The sequence below is a fragment of the Peromyscus eremicus genome, chromosome 15 (genome assembly GCF_949786415.1).
Source record: "Peromyscus eremicus chromosome 15, PerEre_H2_v1, whole genome shotgun sequence".
Lineage (NCBI taxonomy): Eukaryota > Metazoa > Chordata > Mammalia > Rodentia > Cricetidae > Peromyscus > Peromyscus eremicus.
The window spans coordinates 30737020-30753856 of NC_081431.1; the positions used below are offsets into that span (position 1 = coordinate 30737020).

The following is a 16837-nucleotide window of genomic DNA, read 5'->3' on the forward strand; positions in this document are numbered from 1 at the left end:
TATCACCCAGCTTGTTAAAGTCTCCCACCATACAGAGCAACAGCTTAAGCTTTTCTGGACACTTTTCCTTTACCAGCCCCTCTGCTGCTGCTTGCTTTCTGGTCTCAGTTCTTCAGATGCAGGAAGTTCCCCTGTCCCAGGCCTTCCACAGCTTGCCCTCTGCAGAGGCTGTTCCTCTCTCCTGCTCTGTACTGTAAGCCTCTGCTTATCTTTAGTTCCCTGGTGCAGCATTAACATTCTTGTAATTGTTTCATAGTACATAGGACTTTCTCAGCGTAGCATTTATCACAACTAATTATTCTGTTCTCACGTTTATTTAACATTCTTATATTAGGCCATATATTCTATACAGATAGGGCAAAAATTATGTCCATTTGATTTATTTCTAATCCTCAAGACCCAGCAGATTGCTTGACAAATAGAAATTCAATTAATATTTGACAAAGACAAAAATTTAGCCACTAGCTTCGAAGGTAAAGCTGGCACATCTTAAATGTACCATGTTTAATATATAATACATTGTGTTGATGAAAATGTTCTATAAAGTAGGTGTTCTATGGGCCTGAGTTGATTGATGTGATCACATGTCACTTCTGGTGATTTTATTCTTCTCTTTTTATCCATTTAGGCAGAGCCTTAAACATCAGTCGGTTATAAAGAGCCAGTTGAAACACAAGGAAATTATTTCTAGCTTGTGTGAAGACATTGTTTTCTCCTTCCATTCCTGTTTACAGTTAGCTGAGCAGATGGTACAGCCGGCTGCACAGGTAAAATGTTATCTAACACCACTGCAAAGGGGAGTTAGTGTTTGGGTAGTTAACTAAATCTTATTTGAACACAAAGAATATGGTCTAGGGTTTTAATTATTTTCTCTTAAAGAATCTGTAGAATTATTTACAACTCATAATTACTTTTTACCTAGAACATTGTATTACATTCACTTCTTTCATTTCCTATAGCATTTACCTGCCCATCGTTTATACATACTTGGTTGGTCAGAACTTTTCTCTGTTTTACATTTATTTAAGGTCTTCCTAATGTAGAGATTGTCAACCTTTCTGTCACTAATACATTACAACCTTTAATAGTACTTGTGTGTGTGTGTGTGTGTGTGTGTGTGTGTGTGTGTGTTTATTCTTCTTTCAAAGTTGATAGATACATTTATTTTGATTTCAAGAAGTTACAGTGTTGAATTGGCATTACCTCTATGAAATAAGACTGTTCTAAGCATGTGGAATAGGGTTGTTGGAAATTACAGTTCATCTTCATATAAAAGTATTATAGAAGCACAGTGACTTTTGATTTAGACTAATTATAAGTTTTTTAAACATCCCTTGATTTACAGAATTGATGGACCCAGGAACTAATATGTAGTTTTTATGGGAAGATGAGTTGACTGTTTCTTCCCCAAATGGCAGTAATATGGCTCCTCTTGTAGACCTACAACTGATAGAAGGTTCCTTTGTGTATGTGTTCTTCCCTACCAAACAGCCTTGGGGATAGAAGGGTAGAAGTTTTATCAAAGTTCCCAGACTGGTGGCAGCTACTGCTGCACCAGGGATAATCTGGAAGGACAGAACCCAAAAAAACATAGGAATCTGAAAAGGAGTTCTGAAACATACAGAAGTGAAGGATAGTTGTAGGAAGAGGTTTGCATTTTTTTTTCCTTTCTCTTTTCAGATGCCTTCATTCCCCCTTTTTGTTTTCTCAGTTCCTGTTCCCTTTCTGGTTCTCAAGACCTTGCTGATAGGAGAGCTTACTTTTGTATCCTGTCAATGGCAGAGAACTTGTCCCCCTTTTCACCTGATATAGACCAGAAGTTCAGAACCTGTGGGTGTCAAATGACCCTTTCATTGTGGTCGCCTAAGACCATTGGAAAACACAGATATTTATATTATGATTCATAACAGTGGCAAAATTACAGCTATGAAGTAGCAATGAAAATAATTTTATGTTGGGGGTCACCGCAACATGAGAAACTGTATTAAGGGGTTGAAGCATTAGGAAGGTTGAGAACCACTGATATAGACCTATCTTCAGTCTCAGCCTTCTTTTCAGTTTCCTTTTTGCTTGATGCTGCAGACTCACCAATTAGTAGTTCTTAGCCAGGAGATAGGGAAAACCCAAAAAATGGTATAGCCTGTAGTGGCAAGCCGAAAGAAAGTCTGGGAGGTTCCTAGATTAGATTAGATCAGAGTAGCTAATTATGTAATATATATATATATATATATATATATATATATATATATATATATATATATAAAATAAATTGGCTATATGAAAACAGAATTAAATTGAAACTTTCTCAACCAGATTATCATGTTTTGACTTAATTGTGCAAATTTTGGACTGATAAATGTGACCAACTCCATTCACTGACTGAAAGGGAGTTCTGGGGTAGCTTATATGTCTCTAGCCTTTTCACTCACTATACTTTAGTATGCTATTCACTGTTGATATTTAAGATGTCTTCCCAAGCAGTAATCATCTGTAGTAGTCTACTGTTCCTTCAACAACAGAATACCTAAAATGAAGTCATTTGGAGACAGCAGCAATCTAGTTCTATAGTTCTAAAGTCAGGGAAGGCCAAGGTCAAGTCACAAGCAGAGATAAGGTGGGGGCATGCTCTCAGCTCAGTCTGTAGAACCCATCTTTATGGAAAATGTCACATGTACTTTACAAAGAGTTTCAGCGTGGTCATTTTGGATCATTCTTAAGCTTACTTTGTTCCTCAAGGAGACTTGTGTGTCCTTACTGTGTACATGGGATTGAGTTAAATATCACCAGGAACATTTTCGCCAAATTGTGCTTTGCTTCAATATGCCTAAGATAAACTGCTCAGGATCAGACTACCAAAGTTTGAATCAACACTAGCGACTTAGTTGTGTTGATCCAAACTGCCCTTTTGCCTCCCACAGTTGCAGAGACCCTCACAGGAGAGAACTGGTTGAGAGTGTGTTCTATTTCACTCTTCTTGACAGTGTCAAGTTGCTAAGAGAGTCTGTGCTGATACAAGTTAACATTAGAGTGGATTCATCTTTAATCTCTGTTCTTAAAAAAAAAATTACTCATGCTGTGTGTGTGTGTGTCTGTGTGTGTGTCTGTGTCTGTGTGTCTGTGTGTGTCGGAGGACAGTTATGTAGAGTTGGTTCTCTCCTTCACTTTTATGTGTATTCCAGGGATCAGACTCATATCTTGAGGCTTGTGTGGCAAGCACCTATATCTGTTGAGTCAGTCATCCCTCCAGCTTTTATTCTCTGCATTTTTTACTTGGAAAGCACTGTATAACAGAGTTCATGTCGATCATATAAAAGAAATGTGAATTTCTGTTCACACAGTTTTTACTGCAGAAAACCATTTCTCATTATTTGTAATGAAAGTCAGATGTAAGTAGATTATTCCATTAATGGATAACTCAGATTTTGATTAGATTAAATTAGGATTTTGCAATAATGGGAAAAGAACTAAACATAGTTAACATTAATGTTAAGATAGATTATTTTCATGTGAAATAATTCTCAAAGTTAAAGATAATTCATTTGATTTAACTTTATGGTGCTAATTTAAAACTCTTTTATCCGTGCTTGAGATTTTTGTGTCATGACAGTATATTTGCCCTGTTCTTCATACTATATGGGATTATCGTAGATGAGTTTGTCTAGTATTTTTATTCACTCTGTGTGATGGATGCTTGGCTCCCTTCAGTTCAAAAACATTGCATCACATACTTGGTGCAGTATTTTCGTGCTGTGTAGATCCAGAAACAAAGTTGCTAGTCAAAGAATTTTAACAGCTTAACTCCTGATATAAGTGAACAATATTATTTTATGCTTCCATTAGCAATTAGAGAAAGTCCTTATTAACCCCCTTTCTCCCCAGCTCACGAATACCATGTGTCATGTCTTTTTTAGCTTTGCTGATCAAATAGTCTTCAGTCCTTCTTTCTCCCAAAAGATACATAATTAGGTTGAAGTTTTTTCAGTATTACTCACCGGCTGTTTGTATTCTCTTTTCTCCCCATTGCCTTTTCTTTTACCTTTTACATATCAATCACCTCCTTTTGATTAATTTGACCCCCATATAGCAAATAAATTATTTAAATTTCACTTTCAAATCAGTAAGATAAGTTACAAGTTAATTTTTAGTAATGCAGAATTCATAAAGTATCCTATTAACTTGTGGGAATAAAATAATTTTCATGAAAATTTCTATAATCACTTTGTTTACTAAGTCATTCTAGAAAATTTTGTCTCATTTACAGGTTTAGCTAATTTTATGTTATTATACTTATTTCCTTATGGAACAGGATAATGCTGACTACAGAATATTTCAGAAAACACTCAAATTGTGTCGTTTCTTTGCTAATTCCCTTTTGCACTACACTAAGGTAAGGCTCATTTTTATAATACATAACTGTAAAACAAACACAGAATTTTAAATTGTCCTTTTGTGTATGGCAGGGTGGGCTTGCATGTGTGTACACATGTGGAGGGCAGTAGTTGACATGGAGTGTGTCTTGTGTTCCTCTCCACCTTGTTTTATGAGGCAAGGTCTCTCCCTGAACCTATAGCTTTTTTGTAGACTTGGTAGTGAGCTCCTAGAATTTGTCTTGCTCTATCTCCCAATGCTGGGGTTATAGTATGCTGTGCCATAACTGGCTTTTATGAGTCCTTTTGCTTTCCTGGCATGTATTCTTACCTAGTGAACCATCTCCCTACTCCTCAGCTTGTCCAAACCAGTCATTTGAATGTATTTTTGAAGTTAATTTTGAAGATCTTATGGTTTAATACTATTTATTATTAAATATTGAGCATCTATTATATTACTTATATTGTTAGCATCATCATTGATATTTTTATTTAATTTTCTGAAAATTAATTCGTAAGCTAATCATTTTCTATAGGCATAAATCAATTTGAAGCAAATGACATAGTTTATATTTAAATACTATTTATAAAGCCTGTTGATGGTGGCTCAGAGGCCTTTAATCCTAGCACTTGGGAGGCAGAGGCAGGTGGATCTCTGTGAGTTCAAAGCCAGTCTGGTCTACAGAGTTTCAGGACAGCCAGGGCTGTTACATTGAAAAACACTGGCTCGTAAAACCAAAAAGAAGGCCGGGCGGTGGTGGCGCACGCCTTTAATCCCAGCACTCGGGAGGCAGAGCCAAGCGGATCTCTGTGAGTTCGAGGCCAGCCTGAGCTACCAAGTGAGTTCCAGGAAAGGCACAAAGCTGCACAGAGAAACCCTGTCTCGAAAAACCAATGAAAAAAAAAAAAAAGAATAAATAAGTTCTCCAAGAGTGTGTGGAAGAAAAATTTAATTTTGTTTTACTTCTTTGATGGTTGTTTCATACACATATATAATGCATTTTGGTCATTTTCATTCTCCATTAATTTTTCTCTTCCTCCTCTCCTGCAGAACTTGTTCCCAAGTCCCCTCCTACTTTGATGTCTTTTTTTTTTTTTTTTTAAGGTTTTTGAAAATTTTTTTGTTTTTTCTCCTCTGGCATCTCCTCCCAGATACCCCCTACCTCCCTGGCCACTCAACTTTATATTCTTTCTCTTTCTTTAAAAAAATAAAATAAAATAAAAATAACAACCCCCCTCCAACGAAATTTAAAAAAACAAGCAAAAGGAAAAACAAACAAAACAAGAAATGTCAAGACTGAACCGCAGAGATGGTCCTCAGTAAATGAGAGCTGCTGATTGTGGGTGACGGTGGCTCTAGCAGCCAAGGAGTGTGGGTGCTTAGCCTCATCCATGCTCCATTTTCATGTAAGCTTTCTTTTTATATTTGAATGTGGCATCTCCAAGTTTTTATTCTGTATGTTATGGGGGAGGATATGAGTTAGAAAGTCATGTGACATACAAAGAATGAATAGAATTTTTTTATTTTAGGAATTTCTTCCTTTCCTGTCTGATTCTTGCTGTATTTTGCACCAGCTTTATCTTCAGATATACAGGTAAAAAGGTGTGCCTTAAGGTTACTAAAGTGTAACAGTGCTACTCGTTCCATGTAAACATACATACTTACCTAACTAAAACATTAGAATGATTTTTCTTAATGTTTCAGTAAAGTTTTACCTACTTGCATAAAATACTGGGAGGTTTGAAGGATACAGTCCATGTGATAAGTACCAAAGCATTATATATATGGGTGTATTTTTTATATATTATATATATGTATGTATGTATGTACACATATATACATGCACACATACAGATACTAACATATATACACACATGTATATATACAGATTATCATATATAATGTATATTCACATTTTATATCAGCATAGTTCTGTTTTGGTAGATCTGGAAATTGACTTAGAATTATAAAGTTAATTTAGAGGGGTTTAGCAGCAAATGGAACACAATAGGTTGGAGGAATGGTAATCTTAAAATCAAGCAGAAGTGGCAAAGACTGAACAGATTATTAAGGGCATGTATGAGAATGAAAAATAGCCTGACATGCATATCTGTAGATTCAGAAGAAGAGACAATGGATTTTTTTAAAAAATGGACATAATAATGCCTAATGTTTTATAACTTGAAAAGGTTTTTTATTTGTTTGTTTTGTTTTGTATAGGTAATGCCATGAAGTGACATTTTTTTATTTGTGGAGTTTATCTTAGCAATGAGTAAGACTCATGTGTAAGATGTGGTATTTTAAACTTTATCCACTAATGTTTTATTAGGAACATTCCTGAGGAAGGAATACAAAAGCAGAGAGGTGACTGACAGTTGGAAAGAAAGTGCTGAGTCAGGAAGGTTTATTAGAAGGGCGTGAGATAGTGGGAGAGCCTCAGGATATTTAAGTTCATTTTATGTGCTTGTATGGCTTTGGGCCCAGTTGCAGGGGCCTTTATCCATTAAGCCACCTTGCCTTCTATAAAGTTTCATTTAGCTTCAGTATGAAACTAAGCATAGTTCTGTATAAATTGAAGAACATCTTCAGCTGTCAGTTTTCTCATCTGGAAATTGAAGTAATAATAGTTCCTACTTCAGGGGTTTTGTTTTGATTATGGTAACTTGTATCAATGCCTGATGTGTGTGGTACAGTCAGTTTCTTGCCTCCTTGCCAGTGTTGGGACCTAGAGGAATTGCCTGTATGAAGGCACTGAGAAGCCATATCCACACGAGTTCCTTATTTTTCATTCAGCTAGTTTTAGGACGCTAGAACATTCAAGGAGTAAGAGTACTTACTAGTCAGCCTTTCCTATTGTCCAAGTATGTTGTCATAATAATTGCCACAGTCTTTACTAGTTTTTATTATACTTTTATGGGGTTTAAATTAGGTTTGTAAACCATCTCAAAAGGTCTTCTTTAGTTAGGGGTTAATCACATTGGCAGTTATCTTTTTTTTTTTTTTAATGATTTATTTATTTATTATGTATACAGCATGTATGACTGCAGGCCAGAAGAGGGCACCAGATCTCATTACAGATGGTTGTGAGCTACCATGTGGTTGCTGGGAATTGGAATTCAGGACCTCTGGAAGAGCAGTCAGTGCTCTTAACCTCCGAGTCATCTCTCTAACCTGGCAGTTATCTTAATAGAGCTCAAATTTAATACTGAAACCTGACATCTGTCATTTCATTTGTCCAAAAGTCCTGAACTTCTATCCCCAACATTTTTTGTTCCTTGATGTTAATAATTAATTCCTTTTATCACTGAGAATAATGGAAGTAATTAGAAGAGAGTTTATATATACTCTCTCCTTGTACCTGTATTTAGGCCTGTACAGTAATTCCCTCACTGCCCTGAATTAATTCTACATGTGCCTGAGGCTAGCCTCTTTGTATTCTGGATGTAATTCTCTTATATGCTCAGGCAATTCCTACAAGTAGCCCTTTTCTCTTTTGTAACACCAACCTACCCTCTCTACTGGATCATTTTCACGAGTATGTAACAACGTCTACTATTTCCCCCATTTCAGTATAAAACAATCCCTCAATTGTCCATCCTTTTCCAGATTTGCTCTCATTTTCACTACATTTCAGTCCTCAAATGACTTCCTCATAGACCTTCCTGTTCATTTTCCTTGATTTTTTTTTCTGTATAACAATTAACATCTGGTATTATAGTAGGCCCACAATTCATGAAGAATATATTAAAAAACCTACAGTTGTTGCCTGAAAGGCAAATGGTACTGAATTCTTTACTATGCTTTCTCATGCATACGTAAATACATATCTATAATAGCATTTGTCTGTAATAAGAGAACCAGTATAGTAGTAGTATATTGTAAAAATTATGTGAATTGGTCTGTCTCTTTAAAAATATTTAGCTTTACACTAGTGACTTTTTGATGTGAGATGATTCAATGTCTCGTGGATCAGTGAAGTGAAGTGAATGACAGTTATTGTGATGTGGCATTAGGCTACTCTGTAAAAGTTACTTGAAAATGAGTATGCCATACCTCAGCAGTGGAGCGGATGAACAAGAAGCTGCCTAGTGAACCATGGTGGCTAATACAGCAGAGCTGTACTGTAAAGGGATGAGTCACATCACAGGTGGGATAGAACAGGATGGTGTGAAATTTTAGCATGTCACTAAACAGCACACAACTAAAAACATGTTTTTCTGCATTTTTTCAATTAGTATTTTTCAGACAGTTACTTCAAGAAACAAGTCATAGATGAGAGGAGACTGTTATACAAGTTTACTTTTTTACTTAACTGTCTCCTCTCATTAAAATGTAAACCATGTAGAGGGAAGTGTTTTCTATATTCTTTTTAGCACTACAATAGAACCTCCTCTTCAAACAATGCATCCTGCTACATAGACATTTCAACACTTATGAATTAGTGTACAAGTACGTATTTGAAAAATAAAGTATTTAGATGTTTAGTGGTTGTCTCTGGAATTTCATTACTTGTATTTTATTTTATTCATCTATTATTTATTTATTTTATTCTTCTTAACAATAAAACATGTTGTTAACTGTGTCACAGAGGAAGGAATACAGAATTAAGGAGGTCAGATAAGTGAACAAAGTGATGTAGGTAATTGACTATATGTGAAGTAGTGCTTTTCTTTGTCACACTTCGAAAGACTTCAAGTATTTGTTAGGTGCATCCCTTTTAATGTTAGATTACACATTAGACAGTTTGCTTATAAACTGCAAAAATATTGAGTACATATCTCATTTCATAAAGATTTTAATTGAAGCTTAAATCCATTACTGAGACATTTCTATGAAAATCTTTTTAATCCCCTTTAGTGTTTTTATATTATTTCTTAAAAAGCTTAGCTTTTTAGAAACAAAATTTATAGTAAATTCAGCATTGACCCTTTTGTTTGTTTGTTTTGTTTTGTTTTGTTTTGTTTTGTTTTTCTCTGTGTAACAGTCCTGGCTGTCCTGTAACTCACATTTTTAGACCAACCTGGCCTCAAATTCACAGAGATCCACCTGCCTCTGCCTCCCCAAGTGCTGGGATTAAAAGCATACACCACTACTGCCCAGCGAATTTACCTATCTTAAAACAACTATTTTATCTTATTTTTAGTTTAATTTAACTTATTTATTTTTGGTTGTTTGAGATAGGGTCTGAACTCTGGCCTCAAACCCAGTGTAGTCTTCCTGTCTCGGCCTCCTGAATATTGAAGTTACAGATAAGCTATTTAACAACTTTCAATAGAAGTAACTAAGCCAGAATATATCAGACCTATCTTTTTACATAGATTTTACTAGTTGATTTAATACTTGTCTTTACTTTTTTTAAGGACACCATCATTAAATGGTATTACAATGCCTCAAAATAGTACTGGATTTCTCCAGAAAATATTTTCTTTATTGAATTAAAGCTATGTTATTTAGTTTCTAGGTCTTCATATCTTTCTGCTACCAATTCAGTATTTTGAGCTTTTTTCCTATAAAATGCTTACTTTTTTTGCTTTTTCACTACTGGGACATGAGCTTGTAATACATTTGTTTAAATCCAGAAGCTAGCTATTAAATGCATGAGGTTTTTCACCTTTATTTGCAGCAAGTTTCCCCCAAACCTATGTGCTGCCAGGATTTCCAAAGCACAGCAGAAGGAGATAGCAGGCACTTTCCTTGTGGTACTGGACCCACTCATCAGTCAGCTGCTCACATCCCAGCCTTTCGTGCAGGCAGTTCTGGATAGTAAACTAGGTAAGCTTCTAAACAGATTTAAATCATTGCCTTAATAATGGCATGTCAGATGTAGTTGTTTCCCTTTAAGCAGTTACTATTTTGTGAAATTTTAAAATTTTATTTAAAATTTATTGTACTTTTATTGAAATATTATCTATTAAGTCATACTTCTATTTTCTTTGTATTAAACTATTAAATTTCTGCTGAAAATATTTTAGAAATGTTTACCAATTTGTTTTAATATATGACTTTATTTCTGGAAAGACCTGCCCTGTGAACTGCAGCTCCCACAAGTCCTACTCCTGATTGTTGTTGCGGATAAACTGCCCTCTCAGCCTAAGGATGTACAGACCCTGTGGTGCACAGAAGCTACGGCTAGGTAACGTTTTGTTTATATGTAATCATATTACCAGTGGCTTAGGGGGCCCTATTTGAAATGGCCTTGAATTTAGTTTAAGCCAGACATGGTGTGTGGTGATACGTTATTTGTGCACCGCAATAAAGCCTATCTGGGGATCAGAGGAAAAAGCCAGCCACTATATTAAATAAGACAGTGATAGCACAGGCCTTTAATTCAACCATAGAGGTCTGGAGGTCTGGACAGACAGACAGGAAATGATAGAGCTGGGCAGAAAGAGGAAGTAATGAAGCTGGGCGGAGAAAGGAAGTAAGATGGCAGAGCACAGAAAGGTACATAGGCGTGAGTATACAGGAAATAGCTGTCTCTTGGGCTGAGGATTTCCTAGTGGTAAGAACTTGTGGCTTGGCTTGTTCTATTCCTCTGATCTCTCAGTTTTCACTCCAGTATCTGCCTCCAGGTTTTTTATTAATAAGACCTATAGCTAGAGAGTTTCTCCAGTCCTGCCTGGCCCACAGTCAGGACAAATCTCTCTCACCTGCCAGTCCCGCAGCCACACAGACCCAACTGAGTAAACACACAGAGACTTATATTGCTTACAAATTGTATGGCTGTGGCAGGCTTCTAGCTATCTAGTTCTTACATCTTAAATTAACCCATTTCTATAAATCTATACCTTGCCACATGGCTCGTGGCTTACCAGTATCTTACATGTTGGTACTCATGGCGGTGGCTGGCAGTGTCTTCTGACTCAGCTTTCCTGTTCCCAGAATTCTCTTCTCTGCTTGTCCTGCCTATATTTCTTGCCTGGCTACTGGCCAATCAGCATTTTATTTATACAGAGCGATATCCACAGGAAAGACCATTTGGCAATTCATGTTATAATGGTGTGTTCTTATAATCCCTCCTCTGCAGGATACTGAGACAGAGAAGCGCTTGAACCAGTTTGTCATAGTCTGCTTAATAGCTATTGTGTAGAAAAACTGCCAAGTCAAAGATATAAAATATTTATAACAGATGCTAAAAATATTTTAATTTTATTCACTGATTATTACCCATTGGTTGGCAGTAAAAACATTGACTATAATGGAGATAGATGCAAATAATAGCCTGTAAAAATGAGCTAAAATAGGAGCTAGAGAGGTGGCATATCTTTTAAGAGAGCTTGCTTCTCAGTCATGAGGACCAAAGTTTGGATCCTAGTGCCTGTGTCTAGTGGCTTACAAATAACCTGTGACTTAAGCCTCAGGGAATCTGACACCTTCGAGTTTCCTGGGCTACACATGTGCAGATACACACACAGATGTACACACAGGCATATGCATAAATAAAACTAAACCTTTTTTTTAAAAAAGCTGTGATACTGTACAGTGTCTCCCAGGAAACGTCACTTGTCTTCACCCTCTTTAACACTACTGTAGTCCAGGTGCTAGTTTGTTTCTAACTGGATTATTGCTATGCTCCTAATTTTTTCATTCCGCAGTCTTATGGAAATTCAAACTGGTATGCTCTAAAGTGAAGTAATATTCTAACTTTGAAATTTTGCAACCTGTTCTGTTATTGTTGACTTTAATACCTGATTCCTTCATATAAAATATATATAAAATATTTTTATTATTTGAGAATTTCATACATGCATACAATGTATTTTTTTTCTTTTTGTTTTATATATGCATACAATGTATTTTAATCATATTCACCCACCCACTTCACCCTAAAATTTCCCTGACTTCCCATTCATTCCCAACTCTGTGTCCTCATGTATTTCCATATACCCATGGGTCTGTGGCCATTAAGTGGACTGTGGTTAACCAACCAGGGGCCATACCCTTGAACAGACTGTCAGAAGCCATCTACTGTCAGGAGCAGGGACTGTTGAGACACTTATCTCCTCCACCCCCATGTGAGGATGTTGATTAACTTGATCTTGTACAGGTCTTGTGTAGGCAACCACAGCTTCAGTGAGTTTACAAGTGCACAATCCTGTTCTTTCCAGAAGGCACTGTTGGATCCCTTTTCTCCCATGCTCTGGCTTTTATTTTTAACTCCTCTTTTATTTTTAACATAGCATGAACTCAATCATATCAGATTAGTTTGTCTCTTACAGGCTTTCATATTTTATTTTTAATTTGTTACTTGAAACCTTCATGAAAATTTCAACTATTTCTGTCTTAAAATGATCCTTCCATGTATGTTTAAAAATAATAATTTAGCTAAGCTCCATAAAAAATTTTGAGTTTGATTTTATGTAACTTGGCATTATTGTAAATGATGGGGATGTTTTTATTTATTTATTTTATTGGGTTTGTTTGTTTATTTGTTTAAGATGGGGTCTTGCTGTGTAGCCCTGGCTGTCTTGGAACTCTTGGCAGTCCTCCTGTCTCTTTCTTCCTAAGATTACATGCCCATTTTGAAAAAGGTTTGTTCAGGAAAATTCTTTAAAGATTTTTTTTCCTGGCAGTTAATTTATTTTTTATGTGTCAATATATTTATATGCATTTTCAATTACTATTGATTTTTTTAATCACCTGATGTTTTGATTTTCTGAAGTAGCCCTGTATATGACATTATTTTACTTGCTATTTGTTAACTTCTAATAATGCTGGGCTCAATGTTCTTAATTTTCCTGCAGGGTGTCCCTAATCAAAGCTGTTTTCTACAATTTTGAGCGGTGTTCTGGTGAACTCTCTCTGACTGCTCCTTTACAGGGAGTAAAGGATAACGGGCAAGCTGAGGTCACTTTGTATCAGCACGCTTGTGTTCATCTGTGTGCGTTTGTGGCTTCTTTTCATCCCTCACTGTTTCCAGAGCTGGTAAGTGCACTACAAACCTGAGAAGTGGAGCTCACACTTTGGTTTCTTTTCATTGAAGTTGTATTTGATATGTAGAAGAACAAATTGAGAATTAATGACTATAGTAAACCTCAGTCACCTCAACTTGCACATTTTGTCCTTTGGTTCATTTGTGTCCTAAGAAATGGCAGTCCTTGCTCATACAATACTAGATGGCTAAAACACTTGATAAAACATTTTGTGTTTTGTGTGGGGGAGGTGTAAGAAAATCCCATGAGAAGTGGAAAACATAAGGGGATATTACCTAATGTACTAGTCATGTTTCTGTTGCTATGATAAAAAGCAACTTAAAAAAGGAGGAGTTTGTTTTGGTTTAAAGTTCCATAAGACGAGTCCACATAATGCCTGGGGAGGCATGGCATTTGGTGGCCAGGCAGGAAGCTGAGAGATCATATCTCAACCATACACAGGAAACAAAGCTCTTTGGAAGTGGAGCAAGTCTATAAACTCTCAATGTTTGCCCTCAGTGATGTACTTTCTCCAGCAAGGATTGGGGACCAAATGTTCAAATACCTGAGCCTCTGGGGGATATTTTTCATTCAAACCACTGTACTCTTTCATAAAAAGTAAATAGTAATGTGTAATACTTGGTCTGTTATAGATGATTTTATTTTTAATAAATTAGATTGTTAAAAAGGTTGGAAATATTTTAGAAAAAAATTGTCATATTGCTTGGAAGCTTTCAGAGAATGCTCTTTGTGGCTCACAAGGACTGAGTTAGCACACTTAAGATTGGTTTCTGTTCCCCTTCAGCTCAACACAATGAGGAACATATAGTAGTTCCTCAACAGATAAAGGAATGGCAGTAGAATTCTTTTAGATACTGGCATGCAGAGATAGCCCACTGAGGATCTCTTATTTTTGATTCTGATATTGCTTTCTGATTTAGTGTGAGAAATGTAATGTTAATATTTCATGAGCATCTGCCTAGTAATAAATTGACATTTCTGTTTTTTTATAGGATGCTGCTCTGTTGAATGCTGTGCTTAGTACTAATATGACCACCTCATTGTTAGCGATGGATGTGTGGTGTTTCCTTGCTCGGTAAAAATGCCATTTCTGTGTTTGGATGGAGTCCTAGTAGTGACCAGCAGTAGATGGTTTAAAGTTAATAGAGAAGCTCTGCTTCTGTAATCTTTTCATGGTTAGATTTCATGTCACTATACTAAGTTTGGAAACAGATGTCCGTTTTGGTTTTTCAATGTTTAAGCTAGTAGGTGAATGTTTAGGCAAATCTATATATTTTGATGTTCCTTGGTGATGGGCATCTAGTTTGAACATGCCTAATTTGAAATCCAAAATGTCTAAAATCCCAAACTTTGAGCACTGATGGTACCAACAGTGAAAAGTTACATTCCTTGAAATAGTTTAATGCTCAAGATTACTAGAAATAGTAAATAAAAATTAAGTTATGTATATAGCCAGTTATGAAAGGTAAATGAGTTTAATGTTTAGATTTAGACTCATCCCCAAATCTCATTACATATATGTAAATATTCTAAAATCTGATAAAATCTAAAATCTGAAACACTTCTGGTATAAGACATTTCAGATAAAGGGTGTTCAGCCTGTAATAGATCACATGTCCTCACAAGGGTGTTTCTGGCTTCTTGCTCTTCTAACTGGAAACTCAGTGACTCTTTTAATATCATAGATATGGAACAGCTGAACTTTGTATGCATCATGTCACCTTAGTGGCTCATCTGGTAAGTAGAATGAAACAGCCTAAAACACCCACTTTCTATGTTTTCTTTGGAGGTAAGATTTTTTTTATTTGTTTGTTTTGAGACAGGGTTTCTCTGTGTAATAGCCCAGGCTAGCCTAGAACTTGCTTTGGAACTCAGAGATCCACCTGCCTCTGCCTCCCAAGTGCTAGAAAGAGATATGCTATTTTTTGGATGTTAATAAAAATGGGAGCAATAAGCTGGGCGGTGGTGGCGCACGCCTTTAATCCCAGCACTCGGGAGGCAGAGCCAGGGGGATCTCTGTGAGTTCGAGGCCAGCCTGGGCTACCAAGTGAGTTCCAGGAAAGGCACAAAGCTACACAGAGAAACCCTGTCTTGAAAAAACCGGAAAAAAAAAAATGGGAGCAATAATAGCTAAAAAATTTTTTTTTAAAGATTTATTATGTATACAGAGGGCGCTGGATCTCATTACAGATGGTTGTGAGCCACCATGTGGTTGCTGGGAATTGAACTCAAGACCTCTGGAAGAGTAGCCGGTACCCTTAACCGCTGAGCCATGTCTCTAGCCCCAATAATAGCTAAATTTAATTCTAATTGTTTTTAACTGCTAATTTAATGCTAATGCTAGTACAAAAAATGTAGTTAAAAAACCCACCATATAAAGTGGAGAATTTTGTCATTTTCAGAATTTTAGAATTCAGTGGAATTTTAGAGTTTGTTGTGGGGGGAAAAAGTCTCGGTCAGTGTCTTTAAAATTGAATGTAAAGTGAAAGTGAAACTGTGACATTGGCTAAGTGCCCATCTCTTTAATATAACTTGAGGTCTCCTATGATTTTGTGTATTTTATAGTCAGGATGGTGTGAAAGGGATTTAGTGATTGTGATCATTGTTCTTAGGAAAAAAAGTCGGTTTGTTACTGAGTACCAGCATAAATGGCCTTAATGGTTTTTTTATCTTTAATGGTGATTTTTAATTATGAGATGTGTTCCATATGAAGTGCTTATGACCTTTTTGTTGCTATTTTTATCCATAGCCTTTGATAATGATCATGTCTGAACCTGTCTGCCCTTTGATTCTTAGCAGTTACTGTGTCATGTATTTCTGCATGTCATTTAGTGACTGTATGCTCCCGTGATGAGGCGCATAACCTGAACAGCTGACATTTATACCTCTCTAGCTCATAGCAGGGTACTTACTAGTGGAAGGTCTGGCACACACATGCTGCACAAGAGAGAGTGATTCCTTACATTCTTACAGCTTCAGTCTTTGCTATTCACTTTTTTAAATAAAAACATTATTTTCTTAGATTATGTGTGCCTCTGTATGTACGGGCATGTAAATGCATGTTTCCACAGAGGCCAGAGGTGTCAGATCTCTGGGAGCTGGAGTCACAAGGTGGTTTGTAAGTGGCCTAATCTGGGTGCTGGGGACCAAGTTTGGGTCCTCTGCAGGTTCTTAATGCTGTGCCATCTCCAGTCCCTCTTTTTTTTTTTTTTTTCCCCGAGACAGGGTTTCTCCATGTAGCTTTGCGCCTTTCCTGGAACTCACTTGGTAGACCAGGCTGGCCTCGAACTCACAGAGATCCACCTGGCTCTGCCTCCCGAGCGCTGGGATTAAAGGCGTGCACCACCACCGCCCGGCTCTCCAGTCCCTCTTAATTTGTTTTTTTTTTTGAGACCAAAATATCTTATTTAGTCTAGGCTGGCCTTGAACTCATGTGTCTTTGCCTCAGCCTCCTAGGGCTAGGATTACCTTATAAATGCTAACTCAGCTTCACTGAACATTAGTGTGCTTAGATCTTTAAAATTACATAAATTATC

At 36.5% G+C, this 16837-nt stretch overlaps 1 protein-coding gene across 5 annotated transcripts in view; it reads left to right on the forward strand.

The window, feature by feature from the left end:
* Positions 1-16837, forward strand: part of Firrm (FIGNL1 interacting regulator of recombination and mitosis) — a 42901-nt gene that overhangs the window by 9914 nt on the left and 16150 nt on the right. For all 5 annotated transcript variants that reach the window (XM_059280592.1, XM_059280593.1, XM_059280594.1 and 2 more), the window contains 8 exons: positions 629-767; positions 4307-4387; positions 5898-5962; positions 9992-10140; positions 10387-10501; positions 13113-13293; positions 14294-14376; positions 14987-15038. In XM_059280592.1, coding sequence (XP_059136575.1) covers positions 629-767; positions 4307-4387; positions 5898-5962; positions 9992-10140; positions 10387-10501; positions 13113-13293; positions 14294-14376; positions 14987-15038 — 865 coding nt within the window. The remainder of the gene's footprint in view (positions 1-628; positions 768-4306; positions 4388-5897; positions 5963-9991; positions 10141-10386; positions 10502-13112; positions 13294-14293; positions 14377-14986; positions 15039-16837) is intronic.